The 14,156-nt window shown below is 39.6% G+C and overlaps 1 protein-coding gene across 1 annotated transcript; it reads left to right on the forward strand.

Moving 5' to 3' along the window:
- Window positions 1–399: 399 nt before the first annotated feature.
- ivd (isovaleryl-CoA dehydrogenase) lies at window positions 400–9,208 on the forward strand. Its single transcript, XM_005916647.3, has 12 exons — window positions 400–675; window positions 1,468–1,557; window positions 2,595–2,646; window positions 2,809–2,978; window positions 3,077–3,170; window positions 5,294–5,424; window positions 5,502–5,598; window positions 5,703–5,796; window positions 6,813–6,894; window positions 7,024–7,128; window positions 7,388–7,460; window positions 8,261–9,208. The coding sequence occupies exons 1-12, from the start codon at window positions 544–546 to the stop codon at window positions 8,392–8,394; spliced, it is 1,254 nt and encodes a 417-aa protein (XP_005916709.1). The 5' UTR covers window positions 400–543; the 3' UTR covers window positions 8,395–9,208.
- Window positions 9,209–14,156: the final 4,948 nt, after the last annotated feature.

The raw sequence follows: 14,156 nt of genomic DNA on the forward strand, positions 1-14,156 counted from the left end.
CTGTTGTACAGCCCGTATCTAAATGCAATATTGCCGTGCAAAATATCACAATACTATGCTGGAAACAATAAATGAAAAGCTGAAAGATGCGTTTTTGTGTTAACTAATTATTGTTAAAAGGAAATATCACAGTGATTTAGTGGCCATTAAATTTGCAAATTAATGATGATTCATTTCAGAAATTGTGAGTTTCCTCCCCTACAGTTTGTAAGTTATAGGTATCGTTATCGATGGTCCTGTATTTACTGGATATCTGATCGATACCAAAATTTGCAGTATCGCACTAGAAGAAGACGAAGTGGAAGATATGATGTGGTTTTATTTTTCACCGGTTCAGGGGGCGGCGGGGTACTTAAGCGCACTCCTGTGCCTGCGCGACCCTTCAGGTAAGAAGAACGACAGCGTGGACTACTTTTGTAGGACTAGGAAATATTGGCGGAGTGAGACCTCTTCCGTTTTATCTGCTACAAGACAGCCAGGCAGGAGACCTCAGACGTTCATCCGTGGTCTAACCTTCATCCCTGTTATTCTGCAAGCAGCACCATGTTTGCTGTCAGAAATGCACTTCGTCTCGGCTCCAGGTTATTCATCCCTGCGGTGACAAGAAGAGGCTGTGCCGGAGCTGCCATCCCCATAGACGACGTAGTGAACGGACTCACAGAGGAGCAGATACAGGTTAGCCACACTAGCTAGCTAATGCTAGCAAAACAAAGTGCACACTTGTGTCTGTGCGTGTCAACCGCAGGCATTAAAACGATCACATACTCTCAGAGACCAACATTTTTAGTGTGTTGTATAGTTTTGTGAATTTTAAGGGCAATAAAAGAAGACAGTTTTGCGAGGACACCGTCCCCCATTACGTGATGACATAAGTTAGCTAACAGCTACAAATTAAATGAAAAAAATCAAAAGCTACCGACTAATACTCGATTAATTTATCTAATTACATTTATCTAATTAGAAAATGGTCTATTTAACTAATTTTACTAGTTACATTATTAAACAATTTTATTAAATTTCCACGTATGACTTTACAAAGTAGGTTGTGGTAATAAATGGTAGTAATGGAGTGACTGATGCCGACATTGGTTTACAGTCGATATTAAATCAAATCAAAGGTGACTGCAGGCCGGGTATATTTTTGCGCAAAGTGAAGGAGACTGGACCCGAGGCTGCAAGGAGAGCAGGGGGTGGGTGGGGTTCATATACAGGATCTGATTGGATGGAAGGAGTTGTCTCAGATCCCAGACCTTTTATAAAGTCAAATATACATGCAATGCCAGTTAAAACATTTCAGTATGATTGGGCAAACAACACGTCCACCTGTAAATCAAACAACACACTTACCTCCATCTCCAGGCAGGTGAAAAGCTTTCTCAAGCCATCACTTTATGATCTTGATCCTCCCAGCACAGTCATTACAGGTATGTTTTTTTGCTAAGTAATTGTTTTACGTCCTTTCCACAGCTGAGGCAAACAGTTCGCAAATTCTTTGTAGAAAAACTTGCACCTCATGCCGACGAGATCGATAAGAAGAACGAGTTCCCAGGAATGCGGGTGAGTTGAAATGCACAAGTGACAAAATTCAGAAAGTTGTAGCTGATGTACCAAGTAGTAATGGAACTTGGGGACAGTACTTCTAGGTGGTAAAAGAAAACAACACATTGTTGATACATCTGTTGACATTCTTTACTTGCTGTATCCTGCACCACCACTTCTGAGTATCGTAAGCAACCCAGTGAGCTCAGCTGGCTTTTCTAAAGGAATCGGCATTGCTTTTTGAGCTTTAAAAAAGCACTTTTATATCTAATCATATCAAAATGTGGTTGTCAAAAGCTTCCTGTACTTTCAACGATTTCTTTAAGCTGTTCTTTTTCTAGGGTGGAGCGATTGTAAAGCATACATCTTTAATAACTTTAAAAAACAAGAATTTGGCTCACAAGTTTGAATTTATTTTGGATTTTCTCTAATCCACGCAGGCTCAAAAGTATATGTATTGGCTCAAATATATACATAAACCACTGCTAAAACTTGGTTTGGAGCAGGGGCTTCTTTTCAGGATATTCCAGTTCAGGCTTGAGCTTTGGTGGTTTCTGGGTTGTTCCTGAACCTCCTACCTAGTTTCCTCTCATCTTGGGTGACAGTTTGGGTCTTCTTCCAGAACTTGGCAAAGTTGTGACACATCCAATTTACTTCTACCTGTATCCAACTGTGTGAACTGACGAATCTGCAATTACCGGTACTTACAAGTCATTTCTGAGCATTGGTCAAGCCAATGAGTGGAGAATCAAACAAATCCTCTTTGTACTGCCACAGGAAAACAACCACTTGTATTTTTTAAGTCACTAAAGATGCTGTACAAGCATTCCTGGAAAGAGAACAGTTCAAAGAAATCATTAAAAGACCAAATTTGTCGTGACGTTCATGCCCATGATGACTGTATGTAAACATCTGACCACAGCTGCATGACACCAATATATGTATATATAGCCAATATCGGCTGTTACTATTGGTTGAGCTCTAGTAGATATGCATGTTCAACTGTACCGCCAGTGTATTGTTTCTACTAACTTTCTGCTTTCCCTCTTAAACAGGATTTTTGGATAGAAATGGGGACGATGGGACTTCTTGGCGTCACTGCTCCAGGTGTGACAGCTGTGATTTTTACGTAGCAGGCAGTTCATACAGTTACAGTTATGTCTAACACATATTTTATGGTTCATGTCAAGGCATAAAGGTTTCTATTTTTTTTTTTTTAGCTGTTATTAGGCGAGTTTACACTCAGCTCACACTGTATATCCCTTTCAGTGGAATGTGGAGGCACAGGATTGGGCTACCTCGATCATATAATTGTGATGGAGGAGCTGTCACGAGTGTCAGCAGCCGTCGGTCTCAGTTATGGCGCCCACTCTAACCTTTGCGTTAACCAGCTGGTACGCCACGCCAATGAAAAGCAGAAGGAGAAGTATATGACAAAGGTCAGGATCAAACATTTCACGTTTAAATATTATCGAAAAACATTGAACGTAATGAGCTTGTTTAATTATTTCATTAATCGTGTTATTTCCTTTGCCAGTTACTGACAGGAGAACATGTTGGAGCCCTGGCAATGAGTGAGCCCAATGCTGGCTCTGATGTTGTGTCAATGAAACTCAGAGCAAAGAAAGAAGGTAAGACGCCCAAACTGTGACTCACTTCTCTGTGGTAATGATAAATGTTCATCTTAATTATACATCCAGTATGTGGAGCACATAAATAAGATCTGCTTTATTAGCTTTCTTGGTCTTACAGATCTGTGTGTTTGTTTTGTGTTTGTTTGTTTTTGTACTCTTGGTCCACTTTGCCAGTGTCACGTAGCTTTATTTGTGTGTTTATTGAGTGTTATTAATATCAAGGACTTTACAAGAAGAAGGATTAATCATTCTATTATTTTGTTCACCTCAAAATCATTAAAATCTGAATGCATTATTACATAAGAACATCTTCTGAAAGCTATTATCATGGTATGTTAATAGATATGTGTTGGACACTCTCTTGATGGGGGGGGGGAAACGTTTTCAGGGCTTTATTAGCTCAGGGTTTGACAGAAATGCTATTGGCATTTACCACACTGAAAATGTACAAATGAGTCAGACTCAGCAAGGTGTCGTGTGTGTGCTGCATGGCCAGATTGTGAGTATGAGCTGCTTATAGAGGCATAAAATTTGACTGTGTTGTTTATCTGAAAACATTATTTTGATAGTTAATAAGATGTGACAGCAGCAACAAAAAGTCGGGCTTTTTTAAAATGGAGTTTGTGAGGTTATAGACTGTATTATGTAAGTATTGAAGTTAAAAGCTTTTTTTTTTTTTTTTGCATATGTCATAAACAAGTTATGAATAGAACTATTTGAGCTGCTGTTTTCGCAGCCTGGTTAGCACCATCAGCTCACAGGAAGACAGTTTTGTACCTGTATCAGATTTCTACCTGGTACTTCCTGCCACAGTGCTTGTTAGTTTAGCTGCTGATTCTAAATTGGCAATAGGTGAATGTGTTGTTCAGTTTCACTGATTCAGCCTCGTGATGGAGTGATAACCTGTAGAGGTTGCACCCCACTGCTTGCTCAGGGACTGCTGGGGTGGGTTCAAGCTGTAGTGAAGAACATGGATGAATTACTTTTGCTGCCTGGTGCGACATTTGGGGATGGGGAAAAAATTTTCACTGCTGTGAAGCAAAGTTCTCACATGTCTGTGATAGGTTTGTCTCCTTGCAGTGGATGCAGGCAGTGTTTTTTTGTTTTTTTATACATAGACTGTATATAAAAGATCAACATGGCTACCATGAGGTCACTCATTGGTGAAGTGATGAGGCAGTGGTGGATCTGATCAAGACCCTGAGGGAAACATGCACACTAACCCTCATCCTAAAGCATACCCTGTGTTATCCTCCTTCTGGACACAAATGGGGAAGATTATTTGTAAAATGTATCGTATTTTATTCATTAAGACTTGAAACTACAAACTAAGAGCATAAACTCATTATAAAACATTGATAATGAAGTCATGGATCGAGGGAGCCGAAGCACTGTACTCCAAAGGGCCTCTGTACAGTCAAAGTCGCTGTCTGCTTGCCATTTGAAATAATGCAGGTTTGAGGCACTTCACTTTTCAAACTCAAATGCCATGTCCATCTTTTATATACAGTCTATTGTGTATATTTGGCTGAATGACGAGCAGTTTTTCCACTTCAAACTCCAACATAAATAGAAATATTAGAGGTTGTGTGCATAAAAGTTTAGGACTGTCCATGAAGAGCTTGGCATAAGCCAAAGGCATCAACAAGACCAAAATGCCAAGCACCTATACTGCCCAAGGCTGGTGAAAACAAATGCAAATATATACAAACATGAATTCCAGCAGGAAAATGTGATGCCTTAACAGCAAAAAGATGTGAAGAGACAGATAGTATCTACTGGCAGGCCTAAGAGAACCAAAATGGTATCAGTGCCTTTTGTTTTTTGTTTTTTTATGACAATATCAAATGTCAAATCCTCAAAATTACCAGCTGCACAGCTCTCTAGTGCTTCCACACATGCGCCACTTGGTGAATGAGTGAGATGTATCATTGCCATCAGGTGTAAGCCATGAGGTTTGGAGGCAGCATTCATGCTTTGTAAGTACTGCCTTTCAAGCTGTGGGTGATTGTCAGTATTTTGACAAAGCCCAGAGAGAATTTCTAAGTTGTTGGAAAATGCAGTGCCCTGAAATTGTTATATTACAAAGTAACTACTATATGAACATAATCTTTTCACAGGAGACTATTACGTTCTGAATGGAAACAAGTTCTGGATCACGAATGGCCCGGATGCCGATGTGCTTATTGTGTATGCCAAAACGGATCCCGAGGCCTATCAAAAAGGCATCACAGCTTTCATTGTCGAAAAGGTAAATTCAGTAAAAGAAGGTGTACTAATAATAAACAAGTGTCTTTATTTGTGCATTTATATATACGCTTTGTGTAGGGAACACCTGGATTCTCGACCGCACAGAAGCTCGACAAACTCGGCATGAGAGGCTCAAGCACCTGTGAGCTCATCTTTGAAGACTGCAAAATCCCAGGTGTGCCTCACTATGCATTGTTACGTTACGTCATCCTAATGCAAACTGATTGTCTTTTATCAGCGTGGAATTTATTTCGTTTTCGTTTCTCCTGTCTTTTATAGCGGAGAACATCCTGGGTCCATTAAACAAAGGCGTGTATGTGATGATGAGCGGCTTGGATCTGGAGCGACTGGTGCTTGCATCTGGACCTATTGGGTAAGGTTCGCCAGAAGAGGTTGGCTGGTTGGTTTACACTGATGTCAAGTTATATCTAATCACATATACATGTTGATTTAATTAGAAATGACCAAGTATTTTAGTACATAAATGCTGTATCCTGTGAGTGTGTGCTTCAGCTTTGAAAGTTACTGGACTTGGTGTGCGAGAAGTTGGTTTATGTGTTGTTCATTAGCATGCTGAGCCTGGACTGACACAGCCATTTTCCACTATTACCTGCTCAGGTTGGCTCAGCTCCACTTGGTTTTTAGGGTTTTCCATTAAGTGGTAGCACCTGGTACTAGCCACCTTTTTAGTACCCACTTGGCTGAGATTCCAAGTGATCTGAGGCAATCCAAAAATGTGACTTCAACTGACTGCATGCCACCGATTGGCTAGTCAGTGGCATCACTCGAAGAGGAATGAGAGCGTCTCCTTCCTGAAAATCAAAACAGCCATTTTTAAAGCCCAGTAAGAAAGAAAATGGCTGCACAAAACGCAACACTGTGGCCCGCGAGTTGGACGAAAAGCTATACACCGAGCAGCAGGTATATACCGCTGCCTCAACGCCCTCCTTTGTTGTGGTGTTCATGTCGCACACATGACGTCACCGGACTTTTGCCCGTGTTGCCGTAACGACTCCATGCACATTAGGTGTTTGCCCATGCTGACTTTGATGAAGTGATATTTTGTGCCGTTTCAAAGCTGAAATCTCACGTCTCTGTATAGTGGTTCATTTAAGTTCATTTGAATTGCAGTATTTGATTGGCTAATGCAGGAACTCCTTTTATATCATGGGCCACATACAGCTCACCTTAATCTTAAGTGGCCCAGACCAATGAAACTACATGATAAATGAGTACAATTACAGAAAAGTTCTGGTAGTTCATTGGCCAGACTGTCCTGTAATTTAAATTTAGTTAAACATGTTTAACATATATTTTTTGAATGTTGTCCTATAACCTTAGAGATGTGACACATTTCATTTAATGTGACATCCTCATATTGTGTTTCAGCATCATGCAGGCGGTTCTGGATGCTGCTATTCCCTATCTGCATGTCAGAGAAGCTTTCGGACAGAAGATCGGACACTTTCAGGTTTTGCCTTCATTTTTCACTTTCCTCAGAGAATAAAAATTCAAATATTTTGACGGCCATTGTGTTTAATGATTTGTTTAATTCACGTTTACTCAAGTCAGACTGACCTGATGTTCATCTGTTTGACAGCTGATGCAAGGGAAGATGGCTGACATGTACACCAGGCTGAGCGCCTGTCGGCAGTATTTGTACAGTGTTGCACGTGCTTGTGACAGAGGACACTTCAGCGCAAAGGTGAGAAGATTTGTAATCACGTCTGCTTCTGCAGCACTCAGTCAGTCACTTTAGCCAAGAAGTTTCCTAAATTCATATCCTGTATAATGGCCCCTTTTAAGCATTAAATAAGAATTTTATAGAAAATATTGTAATATATAATCTTTTGTTGGATCCTAAAGGTTCTCATTTTCAAGTCTGCATCCAGTTACTTGTTTTTTCCTTTCCGTAGAGACTTTCTTGTCTAACTCAGTGACTGTGATGCTTTGTGTGTTTGCAGGATTGTGCTGGAGTGATCCTGTATTGTGCTGAGAATGCCACTCAGGTTGCTTTGGATGGGATTCAATGTTTGGGTGAGTGCCAAGAACCAGAGCTGAAATGAAATGAGAGTAGATTCTTAAACTGAGGAAATTGTCATGATTTAATCAATGTACAAACAACATATTTCAGGTTGCAACCAACACACAGCTGTTAGGAAGGTCTAGTTAACAGAAAGAAAGTTCATAGTAAAATGAGGGATTTCCCCTAAAGCCGGTTTCACACGTAGACTATAGCTGAGCTTTTCTCGGCTTCACTCAGCAAAACTGCACAAAACAAAGATGTCTGTAGCAGTCAGATTATTCATTAAATGAGTGTAACCTTGTTAGTTTACTTGAAAAAGAGTCGAGTGTAGGTCACATGTCTGACTTCTCGCAAATTATTTGCAGACCCTGTTAAACCAGCTGGAGGATTTCTAGTACTGAGAATGTGCCTGAAACGCATATTTTTTCCTGTTGTGAGAGGGCAGCACTGTGATCTGTTACCAGCTTAGTTCGCCCGACAATTTGTGGAGTTCATGTGTAAAAACCTCTTGCTAATTAGTTGATGTGATAACCCCTTATCCATTACACTGATTCTTTCCTAATAAACAGCAACAACAGTCTGACTTGTTTTAATCCGTTCTGCTCTGACAGTCACTGGCTGCTGGAGCTGACGTAGATCTGTAGAACGTATTTGCTGAGGTGCCTATATGAAGTCACTTTTTCATTCCTTTTGTTTTGGAGACATAGATATCTGATATTCCAACATGGTTTTTGTTGATTAACAGATGGCCACCCTTGAGCTCTGTTACTACTCGGTAACTTTGCACTAACATCTTTATGTCCTTTGTCAGGTGGCAATGGCTACATCAATGACTACCCACTGGGGCGATTTCTGCGTGACGCAAAGCTGTATGAAATTGGTGCCGGGACAAGTGAAGTTCGCAGGCTCATCATTGGACGAGCCTTCAACTCCTTGTTCAAATAAAGCTGAGGGGGTGATCACCAAAAGACTGCGAGTGGTTTGCTGTGGATGATAAAAGTTATTCACACACACAAGGCCTTACTGTACAAAAGAACTTGTCACCAAGGATTTTGATTAGTTTCATTAAAAACAGATCATTATGAAATTGTGATATTAGAACTCGACATAATGAAAAGCAATTTTAACTACATTAAGTGGCCTTTATGTGACTTTTTTTAGCTACAGTACGAAAATGTTCGTATTCTCCAACCAGGTAGCAAGAAGTCGCTGTGAAATCTGTTGATAAAGGCCCAATCATTTTGGTGATTGGTCACTGAAATGTGTATTCCTTGTGTGGTTGCTGGAGGTTACTGGCAGTCGCTGGTCACAGAGAGGTATACACTAAAAACCCTTCAGCCAACATGTTTCAAATTGTGCAACTTTTACACTCACTGGCTGCATTGAAGAACCGTGTATCATATAGGGGCTCAGTGTTACCTCACTTATTATCACTACAGTTTAAAAAACAAGTCTGATGACGTTGCCGCCATCATTGTCTGAATTTTCTTGATTTGTAAGTGGGAAATCTAATCGAACTGTAGTTCAGATCTTCAGAAACATTTCAAAGCAAAATGAAATATGTGAAAAGGGCAAATGTCTGTGAGTGCTCTGCTAGCATTTGTTTCTTTTTGGGAGCATATGTCACTGTTTGTATACAATAAAAATCAGTCTGTAGAAATCTCTCAGATTTGTCTTCCTTTCTGCAAAGAATTATGTAGTTGTACATTGTGAACGTGTATGAAATGAAATCTTATAAAATAAAAATTGTAATTTTCTATTTCTGTCTGTGTTTATTGCACACATTTATGAAAGATTTGTAATCCACGTTCCATGAACGTTTTTTCTCCTTGCGTTTTGCACTGATTGAGAATTACAGCTGCTGTGAATTATGAGATTAGTCAGGTTTATATGGGTGGGAGAAATATTGCAGGGAAAATAAATCTGCTGTCGAGCTCCATACCTCAATCCATGAAGCCCGGATGAATTTGGTTTAATTCCATTTTATTTCAATTTTGGGGAGAATTATTGTGATATATCTCCTGTGACACTGGAACAGCATCCTGTCTGTAAAATGCAGGACCTCCAGTTTGCACTGCAAAATATGTGTTTAAAGCCCTGTCCTACATGTTAGAGTAGCCTTAAAACAACCAAGATGAATATTGGATAAGGTTTAGGGATGATTTACATGCCCTAAATTAAAATATAAGTTATAAAAGTCAAATTCATAATCGAGGCTATCAAATGTTAAACTATGAGGACAACGTGTTAGCATAGTTTTGCATTTTTTACATTTTAATAGTTTGAGGGGGAACTCGTTTATTACAGCCTATTATATCTGAACACATCATGAGGTACTCCTGACAGTCACTTTGTGGAAGTTAAATGTGTAATTATACCTCTGAACTTTAGAAGCATATAAAACAGCAATAAAAAAAATTAGCCTCTTATTTCCAGGTCATCTTACTAAATCTTAATGATTTCTCTGTGATCCCTGTGGCTTTCCAATCCCTCTCAGTAACTTGTGGCTGAAACTTCTCCATCACCTGTTAACATGATATCATATCTGCCGTGTATGAGTCAGGTTGACTAATGTGCAGAAGATAGTGAGGTTGGATTTATTTCTGTGACCTAGAAGAGCATTTGTGCATTGTTTGTATCTTGGAATAAAAAAGAGGTCTGGTAAAAGCACGTTTCTATAGTTCCTCTGTATCCACTGAACACAGGGAAAAGCCAAAGAGGAGCCAGTAGCTCGAGTTATAATTGGAGTGAATTAAACATGGATGGGATTTGCGTTACTGGGTGGATTTTCACCCATTTACAGCCTATATATAATATATATATATATATATATATATATATATATATATATATATATATATAGATAGATAGAGATAAGAGAGAGAGAAGAGAGAGAGAGAGAGAGAGAGAGAGATTTGGATTCAACAAGGTGCAAACATGAACAGTACTTATGAAGACTGTGACAGTTAAACTGTGCTCAAGGGTGCTAGGGGGCTCAAGGTATCCCGAGAAAGGATCTCCCACACTCCACATTGATATTGAGTTCTGACCATCTGAATATCACAGCAGAAATAAAGTACATGTTGTCTTGAGCTACCCCTCGTTGCCTTGTAATTCTGTAGAAAATATGAGACTTAATGTAAACATAAATGGAAATACAGTATTTATGGGAAAAATCACTTGTACAATTGAGGCCATTTCTGACAAGGCTTTGGAGAAAATTAGATGCTTCAGCTCATGGTTGAATGCATCTCTCAGGTGCTGTGCCTTTTTAATACTATATAAGCACAAATGATGCATTTTTATGACAAGCTGTTGCTAATAACGTGCCTAAAGCAGGGGTGTCCAACTCCAGGCCTCAAGGGCTGGGAACATCAAGACATGTTGAGGAGGTGATTTAGCCATTTAAATTAGCTGTGTTGGATCAAGGACACATCTAAAACCTGCAGGACACCGGCCCCTGAGGCCTGAGTTGGACACCCCTGGCCTAAAGATACAATTTAAAATGGATTCTTTTCCAAGTTGTCATCTGTCTGTAAACGTGACATTTTTTTATGGTTAAGTGATTCATAGTTAAAGTAGATCAAAAGCATTCCTCTGAAAATGGTCAGGTACAAGGACTGGACTGAAAATGAGTAAAAGCAGCCAATGTCTGAGGAAAAACTTTAAAAGATCTTCAGAAAACCTGGAGAACTATTGCTCCAGACATTTTGCCTCAAGACTTTTGTACGGTACTGCACCCGGACCAGCCCATCTGGCACCAACAACAATGCCAAAGTCCCTTAAACTACGTTTCTTCCTAGTTCGGATGCTTGGTTTGTAATTTCATAGTTTTCAGTTAAATAATTCTGCAACTGAAGCGGCAACACTGGGACTGTTTGTTTATTCCCGGCAGAACAAGCAAAATTTATGGTCGAAACCACATACTAAACCATTTGAGGAAAAAAAATGCTAAATTCAATCCACAAAACTAGAAATATTGGCAGTTAAATGGATGCGCTCATTAGTATCAAGCAGGATATAAATTCACACATTGGCCATGTGTATCTGTCCATCCACTCCAATAACTTTGATACTGGGCTAGTAAGTCAGGCAAAAAGATAAAAGATTTTTAGGAAATGTTTGATACTTTGATGTAGCCCTCTTAGCAGGTTGACCACATCCACTTCAAATGAGGTCAGAAGAACTGTCACACTTCCGTGCTGCTTTCGTGTGAATGCGCCGAGTTTTCAGTTTGGCGACATGATAAATCACCTCTGACACGAGGTTGTTGTTGAGGGACTAGGGATGCTTGAACATCTATGACACCTAGCGCACACCTCGTTCATGGTAATACATTTCATATTGCATGTAGTTGAAAAACGTCTTTTTTTGTCTTCAGTTGTTTTTGCAGTTTTCAGCCATTGTACTTTAAGTCACCCAGAAAAATGTACTGGATTTTCTTTTTTTTACCAGAATTGTTCTTCATAATGCTAAATTATGAGGCTTTTTCTGATAAAGAGCACATCTGGGGGAGCACGTGAGTTGTTTCGCTATGGCACATGAAGTTGTTATAACTCAAATAGCCCAAGAATTCACAGCCTTTACAAGTATTCATGTCTGCAGACATTTACATGGCAGACGTGAGTGGGAAGTGAGCTTTGTGCGTTCTAATCATGATATACTACATCAACATGGTGTTTAATTTACAGGTCTTCTCTAACCACATAGTTAGTGCAGGAATTTACACGTTAACTCTGTGTACATCAGTCAATAACAGTCGAGGCCTTAGGAAATCCACATGTCTGTACAAAACACAGTGCCCTCAACCAAACAGGAAATCCGTGATTTTCCACTTTACAGATTTCATCATTTTCAGGCTTTCTATCTTAATGACATCCTCCATATTTGGTCAGTTTAGTCTAAAGACCTCGGGGAAGCTAAATTGCGAGTTTCTGAGTTTTCATTGAAAGGCGTGTCGGTGGAACTGTGGTGAATTATAGTGTTTTGTCAAGAAACCTTAACGTGTAATTAACCAGACTTGTATCATGGAATTAAAACTTCCAGCATGAGGCCACACTCAAAAAACACAAAACAAAAAAACATCCCTGACCCTCAGTAAACATGAAGCAATATTTTAAAAAAGGCGACTGAAATATGAAATGAAAGATTTATTTTTTCAAATAATTGATCACTAAGGAAAATGTGCTTGGTGTAAACTGAATGTGCACCTGTCAAGTGAATTTCAAATAACCAGATCCCATTAAATGTAACATTTTATATTGTACTTATGAAACAATATTACACACATTTTTTTTTAGCGCATATGGATGTGTGGATTTCGATTCAGACCCTCCTCTGTACTGGTGACTAAAACCTACAGATCACGATGATGCAAACGTTTTTCATGCTATGTTTAATAGCATCGCCATCATGTGTCATTACGTACAATACAACTTGAAGATCACAGTGATCCTCATGCCCGAAACACATTTATTACAATTTTCCAAATTTAAGGACTAGCATGGTTGTGTGTTGTTCCTACACAGAAAACACTGAGTCATAATAGACAAAGACCTTCTTTGTAATGAAGTTACACTGTGTGCTTCTCAGGCATAGTGTCATCACCACAGGGCTATGGGTGGTTGGTATTTTTTGGAGGACCGCATGCAAGTATATGTCGTAAGTATGATATAAGCAGTCTGAAACCATTGAGTTTTGATCATTAGTTCACCCATTGTGACATTTTAGCTCCTTATGAAGAAGAACCAAAATGCAGACACAACCTAAATGACATAAATAACAAAGTACATAAACAAAAATAACCCTTTAATGACTGATTTCCCCCTAAAAAGAAAAGAAAAAATAGGAGAGGATAACAAATAGAAGTAAACACGGGAGATAAAAGGAATGTGTTAAGACAAGGAAGGATTGGATCAGATCAGGGAACTCCTCCTTAGTTTGAATGCTGGTCTCAGCTGTGTCTTCAAAGTTATACACAAAAATGCAAAATTAGCAAATATATGTTGACACTATTACTGTCTATATCGTTACAATGGTAGTCAGTTATGTCTGTAATGTTATTAGTTGCTATAAACACAGTGGTTTTGTTAAACAGTGCTCAGGTAGACTATAAGCTGACACAGTGAACTGCCTGACTTAGACAAATTTCTCTATCTTTAGACCTTTTCACTATTTCTTATGTTATTGTATGCAGGGATAGAAAATATTGTTTGATCAGCAAAGTTTCACAGGAAACACGGACAATGAGCCAAAATATTTGGGGAAATCAACCCACAGGTTTCTGGGAGGAAACAAGTGAGAGCTGATGGAGCTCGATTTAACTGATGTGTAGCCAGCGGCGGTGAGTTCGGAGTACAGGTAACCCCGGGATTCCAGAATACCCCAGAAAGGAGCGCCTTGAGAACGCCACGGTTTCTAGGGGAACGATGCAGAACGAGCTCATGAGATACTTGTTTTCTCTCGTGAGGGAGGACGTCATCAGCCCAGAGCAGAGCTGGGCTGTTGTGTCAGTCCAGACAGATGAGATCATGGATATTGCCACACAGTACCTGCTTGTGCTTGCGCTGTGTTATGTTGATTGTGAAGGGGAGAATTTTGAGCTCATCCCTCTGTAGTCACCTACAGCTGATTCCATTGCTACAGTGCTAACGGGCTCCATACCGCCATCCTTCTGAGAATAAGAACAATGTGCTCACCTGTGTACC

Source organism: Haplochromis burtoni, unplaced genomic scaffold, assembly GCF_018398535.1.
Source record: "Haplochromis burtoni strain Fernald_Lab_line unplaced genomic scaffold, NCSU_Asbu1 Contig_16, whole genome shotgun sequence".
In the NCBI taxonomy this organism is placed as follows: Eukaryota; Metazoa; Chordata; class Actinopteri; order Cichliformes; family Cichlidae; genus Haplochromis; species Haplochromis burtoni.

What these genes read in the sequence shown, in the direction of transcription:
- ivd (XM_005916647.3), top strand. Translation starts at nt 544, where the DNA reads ATGTTTGCTGTCAGAAATGCACTTCGTCTCGGCTCCAGGTTATTCATC. An exon ending in TCACAGAGGAGCAGATACAG is followed by an intron (nt 676 to 1,467) that starts GTTAGCCACACT and finishes TCCTTTCCACAG; the next exon opens with CTGAGGCAAACAGTTCGCAA. An exon ending in ACGAGTTCCCAGGAATGCGG is followed by an intron (nt 1,558 to 2,594) that starts GTGAGTTGAAAT and finishes CCTCTTAAACAG; the next exon opens with GATTTTTGGATAGAAATGGG.